At 35.6% G+C, this 18,271-nt stretch overlaps 2 protein-coding genes across 2 annotated transcripts; one reads left to right on the plus strand and one right to left on the minus strand.

Annotated features, from left to right (window-relative positions):
* The first annotated feature begins 3,796 nt into the window (after positions 1–3,796).
* LOC132189325 (probable sugar phosphate/phosphate translocator At4g32390) lies at positions 3,797–5,355 on the plus strand. Its single transcript, XM_059604016.1, has one exon. The coding sequence runs from the start codon at positions 3,978–3,980 to the stop codon at positions 5,025–5,027; it is 1,050 nt and encodes a 349-aa protein (XP_059459999.1). The 5' UTR covers positions 3,797–3,977; the 3' UTR covers positions 5,028–5,355.
* Positions 5,356–14,061: 8,706 nt separating this feature from the next.
* On the minus strand, positions 14,062–16,603 carry LOC132190241 (pentatricopeptide repeat-containing protein At4g21065-like). The gene has a single exon (XM_059605165.1). The coding sequence runs from the start codon at positions 16,558–16,560 to the stop codon at positions 14,710–14,712; it is 1,851 nt and encodes a 616-aa protein (XP_059461148.1). The 5' UTR covers positions 16,561–16,603; the 3' UTR covers positions 14,062–14,709.
* Between the last annotated feature and the right edge of the window lie 1,668 nt (positions 16,604–18,271).

An 18,271-nucleotide genomic window follows, 5' to 3' on the forward strand; every position in this document is an offset into this window, starting at 1 on the left:
CAAAACTGGAGTCCTTACGGGTAGATTGTTGAAGACGCACGTAGTGTTTTATACACTAGAAGGAGTTGGGGTAGTGAGTCATATTAAGAAAGAAGCTAATTTAGCGGCCCATAATTGGGCAAAGTATGCTCTCTTCAACTTACCAGATCGAGTATGGATGGAGGAATGTTCTGATTGTATCTTTTCTTTTGTTTCTTTAGAGCAACTTGCTCTTGTTCCTTGGAGAGTTTTGTATTAAACTCTATTTTAATGATATACAAGGTAATCTTGTTTTGCAAAAAAAAAAAAAAAAAAAAAAACCATATCATTTTTAGAGTGACACAAGAGAAATTTCCATAACTACTCCTAAAATTAACGTGGTTTTAAAATTATTATTGAATTTGTGATAGATCACTATAAAATTTTGATTCAATTATAATTTTAAAAACCAGATCAATTTTAAGGGATACAAGAGAGACATGAGAATGTTTTTTAGCCGTACTCTTAGCATTAATGTTTGGAGCTTGAGCTTAAAATCAATTTGTTTAGCTAATTAACTTAATTGACTTAAAATGTTCAACTAGTCAGTATGTGTGGTCAAATTTCTAATAAATGGAATAGATTGTAGGGTTTAGGAGGTTAAAAACTTTGAATAAATCCTAAACCCTAGAATTTTAAAACATCAAGTTTAGTATGTGTGGTCAAACTTCAAGCATTTTAAGTTTAGGATTTTTTAAAAAAACCCTAGAATTTTAATCCTAAACTTAAAAACTTGAAATAAGCCCTAAACCGTCAGGCACGAAATCATAAGAGGACGTTTGGCAAACTCATTTCCCCCGCCCTCACTTTTTTTTTTTTCTAAAAAAGTCAACTTCAAAACATTATAATTTTTTTTTTTTTTTACATTTTATATCACATCAATAATTTCTTAATATTAATAAAAAAAAAAAAATTTAAAAAAAAGTCACTTCAAAAGGCTTTACCAAATGCAAACCTTTGAAAAAATAAAAAGAAAAAGGTTAAATGCTTGAAGTGAGCAAATATGAAATAAATATGTTTCATGTCTTTTTGAAGGGTTACATGTTCATTCACTCAGACAATGATCCTCCCCATGTCATATGAAATTGATAATATCAATTTCACGGTTAAGATTTTAAGTTAGTACTTATAATGATGTACATGATTCCACATTCTTTAATTTTTTTAAAAGTCATGCCAATATTGATTTCATATACATATAACTCTAAATCTTCATTATAAAATAAATAGTATTCGTTTAATTTGAAATGAAGATGATCTTATTCCTTTGAGTATAAATCAAACAGATATCTTGGTGAAAGTATCGTAAGATGATACCTATATAATATGATAAACACAAATGATACTTTTGTCCAATATTTTAAGCCATATCAACCAAATTAGCAACTACCACATACCTAATATGTCTTATTAATATTATTTAAATAAAAAATAAAAAATTAAAACTAATCACAAAAACAAAAACAAAAATATGGAGCCACCCCTATTGTCGATGAAGGGGTGATCGGCGTCTCCCATTTTCCTAAAGAGGGTGGCTTGAGCCAACACAATAATTTTTTTTTTTTTTTTTTAAATAATAATATTAATGAATCATATTTAACATGTGTCACATTATTAGTGAATTTGACTACTAAATAATTGGACGAAACATTGATAGAAGTACTAACCATGTTTTATCATATGAAGTCGAGTACTATTTGCGATCATGCTTTAAAACATGAAGTCTGACTTCAAACCACAAGTACTAAAAAAAATAATTAACCCTAAATTGAGACACGCCTACTAAATTCAAGATTGAAATTGTACCCATTAGAATTAAGACACGTATCTAGGACAGACCTAGGTGCAACATTGTGCCCTCAAAATTTTTACAATTACCCATTTTTTTTGTTTTTGTTTTTAAAGTTTTGCCTACCCAAAACCTAAAATTTAAGTCCTGCCTCTCCATGTATCTAGTTGACTAGTTCAAATACCCAACCCAAGTTGTTAAAATGCAAATTGTAACGCAAGTGATGGATATATATACATTTAGGAACAATTAAAAAGAAAGAATGGTGAAGGAACGTGAAGTGTAAGGCTAAATGCGAGTCCACCTGATTCCCCACGCGCACGTCACGTTGAGCATATATCGTCAACAGCTCCCACGTGATGCTTCAAACAGGCGCGCGTTATACTTAACACACACTCGGAAATCGGAATCTTAAACCCCGGACATGAAACAAACATTTCAATTCACTTCATTAACGCCACTCATGCTTTACAGTTGGGCTTCCTGTTCCTGTTAGGCTGTTTCTGTTTTAACCGGCTTCGTGGGGGCTCCACCGGCTTAGCTTGTTGACTTTCAAACGGCTAAAATTTAGGGTTCCTATAATCCTATATACTATATACTACTCCTCAAATTACTTATCATTTTAATTTATAAAAAGCATTTTTCAAAAACTAAATTTAGGGTTCCTATAATCCTATATACTATATACTACTCCTCAAATTACCTTTGAATCACGGCCTTTGTGGGGGCTCCCTTGGCTTGAATAGGGTATTAAATTATCATTCTATTTATAAATTTTATTAAAGATTTTTAAAATATTGTAACATTGAAAAAAAAAAAAATTATTTAAGGTCCATTTGGATTTGAGATTTTGAATTAATGATTTTAAAATATACAATTATTTTAAGAATTGCAGTTAATGATTTGATAACCTTTAAAATTGCAGTTTACTATTTAAAATTGAGAGTTTTTAAAAATACACATCCTTAGTAGCAATTTAAAAACTCAAATTTATGGTAATTTTTTTAAAAATGCAATTTCAAACTATTCACTTTCTGGGATTTGGTTTAAAATAGATTTTTTTTTTTCTAGGTTAGATTTTTTGTTTTGTTGGTAAGGTTAACCAAAAAAAAAAAAAAAAAATAGGTCACATGTTGGGGTAAAACTAGAATTGTAAGTGAAGGGGAAAAAAACTAATTTTGGGATGAAATTTAAAAGGACTTGTAAATATTTTGTGAGGCTTCTGCACCCTAACTCAAAGAGTGATTCCACCCCCGACTACACGTTATACATGTAACCTAAAATAATAAAAATACTTCATATTTTTACAAAAAAAGTTAAAATGGATTTTTTTTTTTTTTTTTGTGTCACATTTGGGTCACATAATGCGTTTGCTATCTAAGTTAATCAAAAATTCTAACTGTGGTAGTTAAGTGAAATGACTAAATAGTTTGGAAAAAAACATTGCAATTTTTTAGAATTTTTTTTTAAATTAAGTTGTAATTTGAAAGGGTGAGTAAAAATTTCCCTAAATTTAATATTTTGTGGCCCATTAGATGGTACAACAATATTAACATGGTTATTGTCAAGTGACTCAAATATATTGAAGAATAAAAAATAAAAGGAAAAAAAAGGAGAGAGAGAGAGAGCGAAGCAAATATGTGCTACATATTTTATATTAATTATATATTCCTTTTCTTGAAATATTATAAATGCTTCTATTTATAAAGAGGTTATAAATGGTGAATAAGTAAAGATTTTTTTTTTTTTTTGAGAAGGTGAATAAGTAAATATAGTAAACTAAGGAAATGAAATAAACCTAATAAAGAAAGAAATAAGTAAGTTAGAGAATGATATTAAATATTCTTTTAATAATTATAATTTAAAAATAAATCTAAAAATCCAAATATTGGGACATTGTCAAATACCCAAGAGATTTCTTTCTTCACATTAAAAAAAATAAAAAGAAAAATAAAAAATAAAAGAAAATAAAAGGAAAGGCAAGTGAGAAACCCCATAAACTGAAGGCCCAATATTTGCAGCCGCATCCAAACCCTCTCCTCTCCTGCATTTCTACCCTATCCTCTCCTACATTTCTCGTACAAACAGGTGGGAGTGAGATTCAGAGACCCAAAACTTCCCTAGTCTCCGATCTGAGCAATCCACCGGAGGCAGAGGAACAAGAGCGAAAATGGGCAAGGGCGGCGCGCTGAGCGAGAGCGTCGTGAAGAAGATCCTGCTGTCGTACACCTTTGTCGGCATCTGGATCTTCCTCAGCTTCACCGTGATCGTCTACAACAAGTTCATCCTCGACAAGAAGATGTTCAACTTTCCCTACCCCATCACACTTACCATGATCCACATGATCTTCTGCGCCACCATCGCCTTCTTCATCGTCCGCGTACTAAAACTCGTCGAGCCTGTCGCCATGTCCCGTGAAGTCTACCTAACCTCCGTCGTACCCATCGGCGCTCTCTACGCTGTGTCCCTCTGGCTCTCCAACTCCGCCTACATCTACCTCTCCGTCTCCTTCATCCAGATGCTCAAGGCCCTCATGCCCGTCGCCGTCTACTCCATCGGCGTCGCCTTCAAGAAGGAGGCCTTCAAGTCAGAAATCATGGCCAACATGCTCTCCATCTCGATGGGTGTCGCCATCGCCGCCTACGGCGAGGCCAAATTCGACTCCTGGGGGGTTATTCTCCAACTGGGTGCCGTCGCTTTCGAGGCCACAAGGCTCGTCTTGATCCAAATCCTCCTCACCTCCAAAGGTATCTCCTTGAACCCCATTACCTCTCTGTATTACGTCGCTCCCTGCTGCTTGGCTTTCCTCTCCGTTCCCTGGATCTTCGTGGAGTACCCGGTGCTGAGGGAATCCTCTAGCTTCCACTTCGATTTCGTCATCTTCGGCACCAATTCCCTGTGCGCTTTCGCTCTGAATCTCGCCGTGTTCTTGCTTGTCGGAAAGACTTCGGCTTTGACCATGAATGTCGCCGGGGTCGTCAAGGACTGGTTGTTGATCGCGTTCTCGTGGTCGGTCATCAAGGACACGGTGACGCCCATCAATTTGTTTGGCTACTTTCTGGCGTTTTTGGGCGTGGCCTATTACAACCACTCGAAATTGCAATCTCTCAAGGCGAAGGAGGCGCAGAAGAAGGCTGCTCAGGCCGATGAGGAGGCTGGAAGGTTGTTGGAGGAAAGAGAAGGAGATAGTGTGGGAAAGAGGAGCGAATCGCAGGATTAGGCTAATTTTATTTTAGGGAAGAGAGAAAAAAATTATGGAGAAAGAGTACGAAAAATAAGAAGAAAGGGGTTTGTTGAAGCCTTCGGATGAATTTGAGGCTCTTGGTATGCTAGCTGTCGCTGTTTCTTTACTAATGTTCAGGGATTTGAGATTCGATCTATTGATTATATTGCCATTTCTGTATCTTAGTAGAGTAAGAATCTCTGCACTTGTTTTTTCTTTTTTCTTTTTTGGTTCCAGGAAGTTTCTGTCATTGGCTGTGTGTTGTGTAGGAGCTCTTTCTTATAAATTTTCAGTATGCCTATTTATTCATATTTGTTTCTGTTTACTCTGTTGAGTTGTTTTTTTGATGGTATTGTGATTCTGGCATTTGCATGTAGGTGGATCAGATGATAATTTGGCCCACATTTTAGGGTCTTTTTGTATATTGATTTTGATCTCCTGAAATGCGAGATAGATTGTGGAATTATAGGTAGTTAGGTACCTCATGCAGAAGAGTTGCCATTGCACACACTCGCTTATGGCATCTGATGTTTGCAGAACTTTAACCTTGGTGTTTGTCTGCATATACTCGTAATTGGATTCATATAAATTGAGATGTTGCCGTGTGCTGGTTTGTTGAACCTTTTTCCTTTTCTCATTGCCTTATGTTGGTTCTCACTTGTGATGATTCTTGTTGCTCTTGTTCAAGCTTGAGTGATTCCATCTGTTGGGTCTCCTTGACATGAGTACAGATTTCCCTCAAGTATTGAAAATCTAGCCCTAGATTGAAACCAAAAATTTTACCAACTATAATGAACACAAACACTTGAAGATTTATCACCATTATCTTGTAATCTGCTTTCATCTGTTGAGGAAACGTGAAATAGAAGAATGCTTGCCTCTTTTTATTGTTGTTCAGTAATGAGCATATCCTAAACCCCAAGGGGTTAGTTCAAGCGGTGAAAAGCCTACTTTGGTGGCATAATCGTCGGGTCTAAAATTCGAATCCATTTTGGTGCAAACAACTCCTTGGGCTACACTTCTGGTGAAAGCTAGATTTAATCGATCTATGTGATGGGTTGTGTTACACGGGTTTGAAGTTTATTCTTTAAGGGTGGGTACACGAAATAGCCTTCAAATATATAGAGCCCTGGTGGACATGATATGAGGTAGTAGTATTGTAAAATAAGTACTTGCATTCAATGAGGACCAGCATTGTCCTCTCATTCTATTCCCCACCAATATGCTAGGTTTTTTCTTCCTTCCTAGTTTTTCTTCTTTGCTTACACAACAGAGTTTAGGGTTTCCAAGAGAGAGGAAACATGGTGCTTTCTGCATGTTCATATGTGTGATCGTTATAAGGTTAAACCGTATATACCAATATACCATTAATGTCCTTTTAAACCATATATTATATCAAATTTTGTCCTACCATGGTTGTCCTTTTATAGTTGTATCAAGCTACCAAAAAAAAAAAAAATAAACGAGGAAAGATATATAATTTTTTTTAGAACTGGAACCCTGATGAAGACCCGAAATGTACCTTACAGAGTTATTTCTCCAATGTATTTTTGTGAATGATATTACTTGAATACTTCCATCAACTGACTGACTTTTTTTCAGTGTTGGAACAAGTGGATGGCATTTAGAGGTTGACTGCCTCGATATTTTTGATTACTCGACGAAATCCCTTACTCCAAAGAAATTTTTTGGAATTTACCAGAATCTGAGAAACTAGCTTGCAGGCCAGAAATGCCGCTTTTAAATTCTCTATTCTCCATAATGTTTCTAAACCTCCATTTGGTTCTTAAGAAGTATTTGGTGAAATTAGAAGAGCTTCTCCATTTGGGTTTGTGAATTCAAAAAATATAATTTAATGATAACAATTTTAAAATGTGTGATTCAAAAATACAATTTGCGGAAACGAAGTTCAGTTTTTGGTAAAATAGTAGTTTGACTTTTAAAATTGTAGATTAGCTTTTTAAAATTGTGCGTTTTCAACAACTCATATTCTTCTTACAATTTGAAAACGCAAATTTTTCTATTCTTTAAATTGTAATTTTCTTAAAAAAAAAAAAAAATGTTAAACATCATTTTGTTGTCCATTTTTTGGCAAATCAATGTGGTTGATTGTAAAAAAGTTGTAAGGAGATGTATAACATTTTCTGTTTTAAAAGATATATTTTCTGTGATTTGATTTACGATCACATTTTTAACATGCGAAATTGCAGTACTAAGCAAACATTTAGAAATAACTTAGAACTTGTTTGAGATTGCGTTTGAGAAATAGAGTTTTTAAGTAAAAAAAAGTTTTGGGGCAAAAGTTTCATTTTTACGCTTTTGTCAAAAGTGTTTTTTTGCTATTTTTAGGCTTTTGGATTCTTAAAAGCTTTTTAATTTTTAATTTTTTTTTACCAAATGAGTACATTTTTCTTCAAACAGACTTTTTGAATGTTAAAAGCACTTTTAGACCTCTCAAACGCAATTTCAAACAGACCCTTAGTCAACTTAGTCATGGTGTCATCAAAAGCTTAGAGCTTGCACATGCCATGCTAAACTTTACTGATTTAGTGTCTATGTGTTCAACTGAAACCGAAATATAACGTGAACTTTTAGCCTTTTGATCATTTTCAATCGGTTGGAAACTATGCCTTATAAAACTGAGGTTAGTAGATTAAATTCTCATCATTTTTCCTATTGTGTGGACATGTCAAAAAAAAAAAAAAAACTATTAAGCCAAGGGTCACTGGTTGAAAACACAATATTTAGACACTGTCCAATTGGGGTTCGAGTTGTGTTAAGGCGTGGGTATAAGATATATATGTCAATCATAATAAGACTCATTTAATTAAAAGAGCCATACCCCTTAACTATAACACCCTAATATTGTGTCGAGTTCCCAGATAGTGTCAAAATTGTCAGCTCTAAATATCATGTGTCGAGACACGTGTATAAGACTATATATGTTAACTCTAATCCAACTTATTTAATTAAAATTGTCAAATCTCCCTACCCTAACTAATTAATTTCATATAAAAAGAAAAAAATAAAAACATGATTGCATGGGAACCAGGTCCATGACATTAAAGCTAACCCTAATATTGTGGCATGGAAAAGACTTGGCATGTTGAAATGATGGGTGTCATTATCAGGAGATGCCAATTTGCTGGTTTTAATTGGTCAAATTCCATCCTACTCAATTAAAATGCGGTGGATTTGGTGACCTAATAACTCATTATTTCCCCAAATTCTGGTGGTAATTCAATGCCAAGACGGCATTTTGGTTCCATAGGAATAGATTATTGAGACAATAATTACAATAACTTAAGAGACAAAGAGCTTAAGAGTTAAGAGTTATAAGACAAAAAATTCAAGAGTTAAGAATTTCAAAAACTTAGAGTTAAGAGTTATAAGAACTTAAGAGACAAAAGTTATAAATGATAAATTTAACTTTATTGTTGTTAATGAGAAAGTAGAAAATACATGTAACGTGCATACTCTTTCTCTATAAATAGAGTATTGTACACAATCTAAATATATCAAGGAAAAATGTAGCCATGTAAAAGGCTTTGATGTGTGGACGTAGGCCATAGGCCGAACCACCATCTTGTGATTTTTTTTTTTTTTTTTTGTGTGTTTTTGTGTTTTTTTCTCTCCATACACTCTTTAGTCTCTTTGACAATCTCTCTCATGTATCTCTCTTTTATATTTCGAAGAAAAAAAAATGCCCAAAGAGGCATATGTTTGGCTTATGTGGTCAATTTCAGGCACATAGTTAACCCCAATTCGGCTCTAATAGCCGATGCCAGCCAAAAGATTGCTAATGTCAAATCCCGATCAAAGTAACCAATGCAGATCAAAAAGTTGCTGATGTTCAAGTATGGCCATAATAGACGATGCAGGCCAAGAGTCGCCGAAGTCCAAGTTTCGATCATAGCAGTCGATGTTTCAATTCAGGTCATAGAATCTATTGAGTTCTTGAGTTCTTTGTCCTGTAACTCTTCACTCTCTTAAGTTCTTGTAACTCTTAATTCTTGAGCTTTTTTGTCTCTTGAGTTATTGTAACTCTTATCTCAATATGGATGAATTCTTAGAAAATCTATCGAGTATGTTTCTTTTAATAATTAGTATTGCTAAGAATATAAGAGGTAGGAATATAATGATCATTTATATTATTTTGATTGGCGACAACACATATGTTCTCTCTGGAATTTAACTAAAATTCCTAAACTATCCAAGATTTATTATATATATATATATATATATATATATATATATAGGTGGCCGGCCATCCTAATAGAACACCCGGGAGTGGCCGCGACCACCTTCGATGACGCTTGAGGGCTAGTCTTACCCATCCCCAATGGCACCGTGGGGGTGGTGTGCTCCCACTGTTCTGTTAGTGTAGCTGGCCACTCATAGATTTCATTCAAATTTTTTTTTTTTTTTAAATTTTTTTTATGGGTTTGAAAAAAAGAAAAGACAAAAAAAAAAGGTAAAGTGAGTTTTTGAGAAAACAAAGTCTATTATTATTTAGGAAAATTATATCAAAACACCTTGGATAAGCACGCCAAAATTTTTCTATTTTTTTTTTTTTTCCGACAATTTACTCCTTGGGTTAATCGAAATGTCAAGAAAATTTCTACCGTCAAATTTTGTTAACTGCCATTAGATTGGTTGAAACACACCATTTTTCTATGCCAGCATAATAATTTTTTATTAATTTAATTTAAAAATTAATTAAAAATAAATAGAAGGGGTGGTCGGAAGCCACCCTAGGGTGGTTTGACCACCCCTAGGGGCTGGGGGTTGCTGCCGGCCACCCCTAAATCCAATGGGTGGCCGCAAGCCACCCCAAGGGCTGTTCGGCCACCCCAAGGGTTGTTAGGGGTGGCCCGTAGGCCACCAATAAACCCTAGGGGTGGCTAGTAGCTACCCCTTGGGTGGTTAGGGGTGGTCTGCGAGCCACCCAAAACCACCCCAGGTTGGGTGGCCCGCAGCCACCTTTTGGGTTTAGGGGTGGCCTAACCACCCTTGGGGTGGCCGCTAGCCACCCCTAGGGTTTAGGAGGCCACCCAAAACCCCCAGGGGCTGCAGGCCACCCCCAGCCCCTGGGGGTGGCCAGTGGTGGCTTCTGGCCACCCCTTCTATTTTATTTTTTATTTTTTTGAAAATTTTTTTTATTAATTTTTATTTAATTTTTAAATTAAATTAATAAAAAATTATTATGTTGACGTTGCAAAACAGTGCGTTTCAACCAATCTAACGGCAGTTAAAAAAATTTGACAATAAGGATTTTCTTGGCATTTCGATTGACCTAGGGAGTAAATTGTCGAAAAAAAAAATTTAGGGACAAAATTTTTTTGTTGTGCTTACCCAAAGTGTTTTGATATAATTTCCCTATTATTTAAGATGATAGCTATTCCTAGAAATAGTGTGCAATCAAACCATAACCATTCTATTCTAAGAATTTATTCTGCATACTAAACGTGTTCTAAAAGTTATAGGTGATTTAGGAGTAAAGCTATAAGCCTTCTTAGAGTTTTTCTAAAGTTATCCCAAGTGTGATGTGACTTTGAAAATAACTCTTAAATTTGAGATGTGATTTATTAACTTTTGATCTATTGGTGATTTTAAAAGCCACATTACATTTTGGATGACTTTATAAGGACTCTAGGAAGACTTCAATTTTGAGATATAAGAAAAAAAAAAAATCCTCATGATCTTCTGACTTTATTGGGATTGACCTTTTATGACAAATGGCTAAAGAATTTCAATCTTCCTACTGATTTATATTCACTTTTATTATGTGATCTTTGCAGTATAGCCTATCAAAGACTTTGTCCTAATTATTTTTCCCAAAAAAAGAAAAGGAAAAACCCAAAATGATCGGACTGATTCTCCATTAAATATGACCTTGTACTATTTTAAGTTTCTAATATCCATATTTGGATAAATAATTATAATTATTTTCTTAGATTTGTCTGTTTCTGAAAATGAAGTTTCTATAGCTTAGTTGAAGCTCTTTTGCTAATGCCGAGCTCCTTATCCTCTTTTCTTCATTACAAACTTGGGCTTCTTTGGAGTCATGGATAGCATGATAGAATAACATGGCTAAAGGGGCCAATAAAATTGTAGTGGGCAGCCATTGCTGATAATGGCAAAATTGAGTGTTATAGAGGAAGATGATTTCACTAAATCTAATAAAAATTTCATATTAGATATTGTCAATTCTCAATATCATTTTGTATTTTGATTTTTCTTGATGAGAAGGTTCAAAAGACTAATTGAAGACTAAAAAATGCGTAAGTGTCTATTTAGTTTAGCGGTTTCAAAACATGGGAAACAAATCATTTCTATTTCAAATGAAATAGAGAGAATTCAATTAGTGTATGTATTTTGGAAGGGTAAAATGGTTATTTTTTGGACCATTTTATCCTTTCTAAATACACAAACAAAATACTCTAAATTTTAAATGAAATGGAAAGAACTCTTCTCACAAAATGGGTACTTCGAAAAAATAGCTATTTCAAAACGCAGTTAATGAAAATGCAATTTGTAAATACACATTTAAGGGTTTGGTAAAATCACCGTCCAGCCTTTAAAATTTTGCGTTTTAGAAACGCGATCCTCAACAGCCCCATCCAATTAGGGCCACATGTAGGAATATTACACTTTATAAAATTTCGTAAAAAAAAAAAAAAAAAAAAATTATGAGATATAGAGTTCCCTCATCATTTGTGTTTTCTTGACAAAAAAAACTCCCACCGGAAAATGATTTCTACTTAGCATGCGCACGCACTCGAACTAGTGCACATCTTTGTCCATCCACATCTGCAGATTTCTGCATTCTTGATCTTCATAATGAAACCAACGAACTACAACCGTTATCTATACCTATCATGATGTATCATGTATGTTTATAATCTGCACGCTTTCTTTTTTTTTTTTCACAGAAAAAAAAGGCCAAAAAAAAAAGGGTCAGAGTGGCTACTTTATCTGAACAAAACTATAATAACACATGCCCAATGTGAACCAATGATATGAGAGGCCTAGGCGGTGGGAGTTTGTAGGCACTCCCTCAAGTTTGGTTGAGCCATAACCCCTTTATGCATTGGCCTGTTGGGTACATAAGGTTCCGTTCCCATGCTAAATTATCACTTATTTGAAAATTTTGAACTAATAAAAAATTGTGAATTTATATATATACATGAGTGAAGAGTTGAGTGGCACTAATCTAGTAAGTCAAAACTAATGCTCTTGACAAGTTACATAAAGCTAGTGACGAGTAATCATTTAGTAGTTAAATGATACAAATTAATGTATAATTCATCGTTACAAATCGGCTTGCAAGAGAGGGTATCAAAGATATATATATATATATATATATATATATATTGTTAAGATTGCACTTAAGTCATGTGAAACATTTTGATTCGTAACATTAGTATTCCATTTTTGTAATTGAACTTAGAATGTAGTACGAAAAAAATTGAAACATGAATTTTCATATAGAAAGACGATAGTGAAGTAATGTAAATGCGGTTATCATTACCCTTAGGGCTTGTTTGGTTGGCGGATTGAGTATTTCATTAGGAAAATAAATAGCTATTACCAGGAATAGAAGAAAGTGGAATTGAATGATTATTCATATTCCTTTGTTTGGTAACAACATATGTATTCTAATTGAAGTTAAACCAAAATTATCAAAAACCCCACCATTCTTGAAAAGAAAAAAAGAAAAAATCATATTAAAAAGAGGGGGGGGAAGGGGGGTTGCCGGCCACCCCTCCAATTCTAGGCTTTCCCCTTTTTTTTTTTTTAAAAAAAAAAAAAAAAAAAACAAATTTTAGGGTTAAAAAATAAAAAATAAAAATAATGGCTTTTTTTTTTTTTTTGGAAAATCCATAAGGAATAGTTATTCCACTAAAAAATGAGTGGAATAGCTATTCTTGTGTATGAGATTAGTCATTCTCAGGAGAATAACTATTCCCAGAAATAGACCCCTACCAAACAAAAAAATGACTATTCCATAGGAATAATCATTCCATTCCAAGGGTCTATTCTGTAAATCAAATGGGCCTTTATAGTCTAATAGTATTTTTCTCCTCTTTCAAGGAGAGTTCTAGGTTTTAATCACATTATTTACAAGATTAAAGATTCTTCTATGCCAGTTGTTCAGTTTCTATGAAACACTTAGGCAATCCTAATTGAATATGAGAACCACCTGGTTTGGTTCATTCCTTAATGAGATATACTATTTAGTAAACTTTCATACGACTGCTATACAACTATGGTAATGTGGCAGTGACAATCAGCCATTAATTTTTTCTTATTATAAGCCCCTGTTGATCCAAAAACTAATTTTTGTCGCCACGTATTATAGTTGTATAGGAGTAGTATGAAAGTCTACTAAATACCTTTTCTTTTTTGTAATAGGCACATATAAATTTACCAGAAGAACATGCTGTCAAATTTATATGAAAAATTATCATTTATTTCAAAAGCTTAAGCTAATAGGACATGCTGAATTTAATAATTTACTTAATATTTTAACACTCTTCCTCACGTGTAGGCTGAAATTCCTCATTAACAAATGAAGCACAACACGTGTAATATTTAACGAAGGTGAATTATAGATTCCAAGTTTGAACTCAATACTCATAACCTTTGACTCTCATACTATACTAAATTTATATGAAAGTGTTTTGGTTCAACTTTCCAAAACATAGTCCTTGAATTTTAATTTCTAAACTCTATACATTTATACTTTTGGAAGATAAAGAGCTGCACATTTAAATTTACACATGAAAGCCAAGAAGATAAAAAGATGTAAAAAATGAAGAATCGTATCTGATGTAAATACAAGGGCTTCTTCATTCACAGAATAATGACAACTTCATCAGCAACTACATGTCTTTGAAGTCATATTAGAATATGAATTAAATGATTAATTCATCACTCTCTATCAGCTTAAACTTTTGGGATAAATGATAATTTAATATGATATTAGAGCAAATGTCATGAGTTTGAACTTTATCTCTATTATTTACCTCCTATTTCAATTAAATATTCTACATGTCAAGCTCACTTATTAAAAGAGAGCTTAAGTCCATACATGAGGGGGAGTGTTAGAATATAAATTAAATAATTAAATTAATCTCTTTCATTGTAAAAGGTAAAACAATCCAGAATCATTGCTTCGGGACTTGTCCATTGATTGATCATTAGTAAGTATGATCCTGTTGCAACAAAGCTCACCCCACCACAAACATTTCTTCAGTCTTAGGAGGATTACCTGATCAGTACTGTAGACTGTTTTGCCAAGACCAAACCCCTGCACAAAGGATAAGTCACAGCAGAAGCATAAATCAGCATGGAATAAGGAATTCAGGTCAGCAGCATCCACACTCGAGTTGGACGCCAGATTTCTTATATTGTGTTTTCTTCTAGAAGATGATCCTTCAGCTGTTATCTTGAAATATCAGCTTGGATTGAACTTTGGGGAAGGAACTTTTCCAGTTGTAACATTGATAGATTGGTCAAACTTTGGCATGATACGAATTACTGAATGATCATGAGATGGGAGTCAAGCATGATTTATTGCACTACAATTCCCACGGGATTCCATTAGCCAAGACGATTATGAATCTATGATTTCAGCCACAGAATCGATACTATTGAAATTACAACTAGTTTGTCACCAGAAATCTCTACATGAGCAAAACCCTTCCTTGAAATGGTGAAACCGGTTCCGGTCCCTCACCACTATTTCTCGCTTATAGATCTTGGAGATGAACTTAGTAGCAGAGTGGCAATCACCACAAACTCGCAAATTCTTCACGATCCGAATAGGAGTTCCTGGTGGTGTATTGAGAAGGGCAAAAGCAATAGCCAGCTTTTCACTGTGCCTATTTAAAGCATCTTCCTTATCTTCTTCATCAATATCTAGTAACACCTCTGATGTAGTGGGAGCATATCCAGCCTTCTTCAACTCCCTCCCCATTTCGTCTACCATCTCATAAATTTCCTTGTACTGCCAATGTGATTTATCCCCAGCCACAAATTCATAAATTTCATTATCTAGCTCAATCATAGTGCTCCCAGGAATCTTTTTCATCCCCTTCTTGTCCATTACCTCTCTAATTTTGGTTTTCTTCTCCCAATGGGACATTTTTGCATAAATGTTGGAAAGTAATACATAGTTGGGTCCATGCATAGGCTCATTTCTGATTAGCAATTTAGTGATGCTCTCTCCAATCTTGAGCTCACCACGAGCATGACAAGCACTAATCAGGGTTCGCAAAATGATTGGGTTTGGCTCAATGGGCATTTTTTGAACGAACTCCAGTGCCTCTTTGACATGCCCAGCCCTGCATAACATATCCACCATACATCCGTAGTGTTCAATCCTAGGTACAATTTTAAATTTTTTTATCATCAAATCAAAATAATTTTTGCCCTTTTCGACCAACCCGGAGTGACTACAAGCAGAAAGCAACCCAATAAAGACCACATCATCAGGAGCCATCCCAGCTCCCGTTATCTCATCGAATAAGGAAACAGCTTCGAAACCACGGCCATGCATTGCCAGACCAACAATCACAGAAGTCCAAGATATAATTGTTCTCTCCCTCATGTTTCTAAACAATTTTAGAGCTTTATCAACATCACCGCACTTTGCAAACATGCCAATGAGTGCATTATAAAGCTCCACAGACTTTTGAACCCTTTCTTTCTCAATAAACGACTCAACCCACTTCCCAAGCTCAAGTGCCCCTAAATCTATACACGCAGAGAGCACCAGGACCATAGTGACCTCATCCGGCCGAACTCCCACCATCTGCATTTGCCTAAACAAACCAACCGCATCTGTCGACCACCCCAATCGGACATATCCTCCAATCATCGCACTCCAAGACACAGAGTCCAACTTCGGCATTTCATCGAACATGTTCCGAGCAAACTCAATCCCTCCATCGCAACAACAGTACATATGAACCATAGTATTCTGAACATGAACATCATCATCAAATCCCCATTTCACAACGGACCCATGAAGGGATTTGCCCAAATTCAGGTCCCCGAGTCCAGCACAGGCCTTGAGTACAAACGGGTACGTGAATTTATTAGGCAAAACTCCATAATCAAGCATAACATTGTAAAAATACAAAGCTCTGTCCTTTGAATGTCTAGTTTGAGCATAAGCTCTGATGACGGTATTGAAGAGGAACGTATCGTAGAGCCGGGTACCAGCGTCGGGCGAGAATATGAACGACGAGGCATAGTCAATGGCGCCGAGATCAGAGGATGTGGCGGCGAACTTGGTGAGGACCAGAGGGTTGTTTTGGAGTCCTAATTTGACGATGTGGGTGTGGGTCTGCGCGAGCTTCGGGAGAGAGTTGCAGAATTGGTCCTGGAGGAGGGCTAAGCAGCGCTGCTCTGCTCCTCTTTTGCCGGTGGTGGCGTCGGATAGGTGGCGGAGTGAGGTAGTGAGTGTTGTTGTGTTGATCGCACGGAGCAGCTTTGGCCTAATGGCTGAGACTTGCATTTAGAATGTGGTTTGGAACTTTGGACTCAGCTTCAACGGCTATAAAGCCATCTTGTTCCGTCTGCTCAAAGGACAAAGCTTGCGTATAATTATTATATCTAGCAACAAAATATTATATATATATATATAAATGGAGCATGTCAATTCAATATTGATTTGTGCTAGATGAATACGAGAATGCAAAAAATAATAATTTTTTTTGCGAAAAAAATGAAGCATCTCAATTATGGATTTAATTTTGGATTTTTAGATTTTTTAGGACAACTTTTTCGTTGAGTTTTAAAATTTAAATTGCTATTATTAAATTTCGTGATTCAAATTTCATTTATAATTCAAATTTTTATCCAAGGCGGTCATCCAAGCTATATCGACCTACAGTATGAGCGTATTCCTTCTCCCAAGACTCTTTTGTAATGAGATAAATTTTCTCATATAAAAGTTTTGGTGAGAACACCAATAGAATGACAAACAGATACATTGGATGAGTTAAAAAATGATAGGCATCACTAAAGCTAAGGAGGGAATGGGGTTTAGAGACCTTGTTTGTTTCAACAAAGCCTTGTTAATTAGCCAAACAATGTTAGAGATTATAGATGACTACGGACAGTTTGACTGCGAGAATCATGAAAGCAAAATACTATCTGAACCGATCTATTCTCGACTCGCAATTGGGGTCAAAGCCTTCATTTGCTTGGCGGAGCATCCATAGTGCATGTGATCGAGTGAGAGACTGATTAATATGGTGAATTGGAAAGGGGACAGACGTGCGGATTTGAGATGACAAATGGATACCTTTTCCTCGTACATATATGATCCAATCCCCACCCCCACAAACACAACTCTCAGCCATTGCAAGGGTTGCGACATCATTGACGTAGTGACGCTGATTCATACTGATGGAGCAGACCCTAAATCTCGGCTAGCTTTAACCCAGAAGAGGCATAAATTATTACATCTTTGCCACTCAGTCTTACAAATCAACCGAACAAGCAAATCTGGAGAGGCACGGTAAAGGGGGAATTTACGATCCGGAGTGCCTATCATATCGCCAAAGAACGAGAGGGAATTACCAAAGCTGAATATTCATCACGTAAGGATCAAAGTGAGCTCAGGAAGATCTCTTATGGAAGTTGCCTCTTCCTAATGCAGAAAAAACATTTATGTGGAGAGCGTGCCATAATCTTTTGCCAACCAATGATAATCTCCTGAAGCGAAAGGTTAGTGCTGATCCATTCTGCCGAATCTGTGAGAGGGAAGCCGAGATAGTCCATCATATCCTATGGTCATGCCCGTCAGCAATGGATGCATGGGGAGCAAGCATAAAAATAATAGTTTGAGGGCTCTGATTTTTACAAGGTTGCAGATGAGTTATTCCAAAAGGGAACGACTGAGGTACTGTCTCTGTTTGTGTGAATCGCTAGAAAATTGTGGCTCTAGAGAAATGACTTAGTGTTTCATGGGAATTTTATCCACTCGAGTGTGTTGGTGTGTGACGCGTTAAAGGCTGCGGAGGAGTTTATGAGACTAACAAGGAGCCAAGGAAATGAAACCAAGGAAGCAGCGGCTGAGGCCACCTTGAGGCTGCGTAATGTCTGTCGATCCGAGGCCACCTTGAACCATCAGCGGCTGAGGCAATGGCTGCATTCCAGGCGGTTAAGTTTAGCAAGGCCATCGGTGTCACGTTAATGTCTTTAGAAGGGGATGCTATGCA

Source organism: Corylus avellana, chromosome ca8 (assembly GCF_901000735.1).
Source record: "Corylus avellana chromosome ca8, CavTom2PMs-1.0".
Lineage (NCBI taxonomy): Eukaryota > Viridiplantae > Streptophyta > Magnoliopsida > Fagales > Betulaceae > Corylus > Corylus avellana.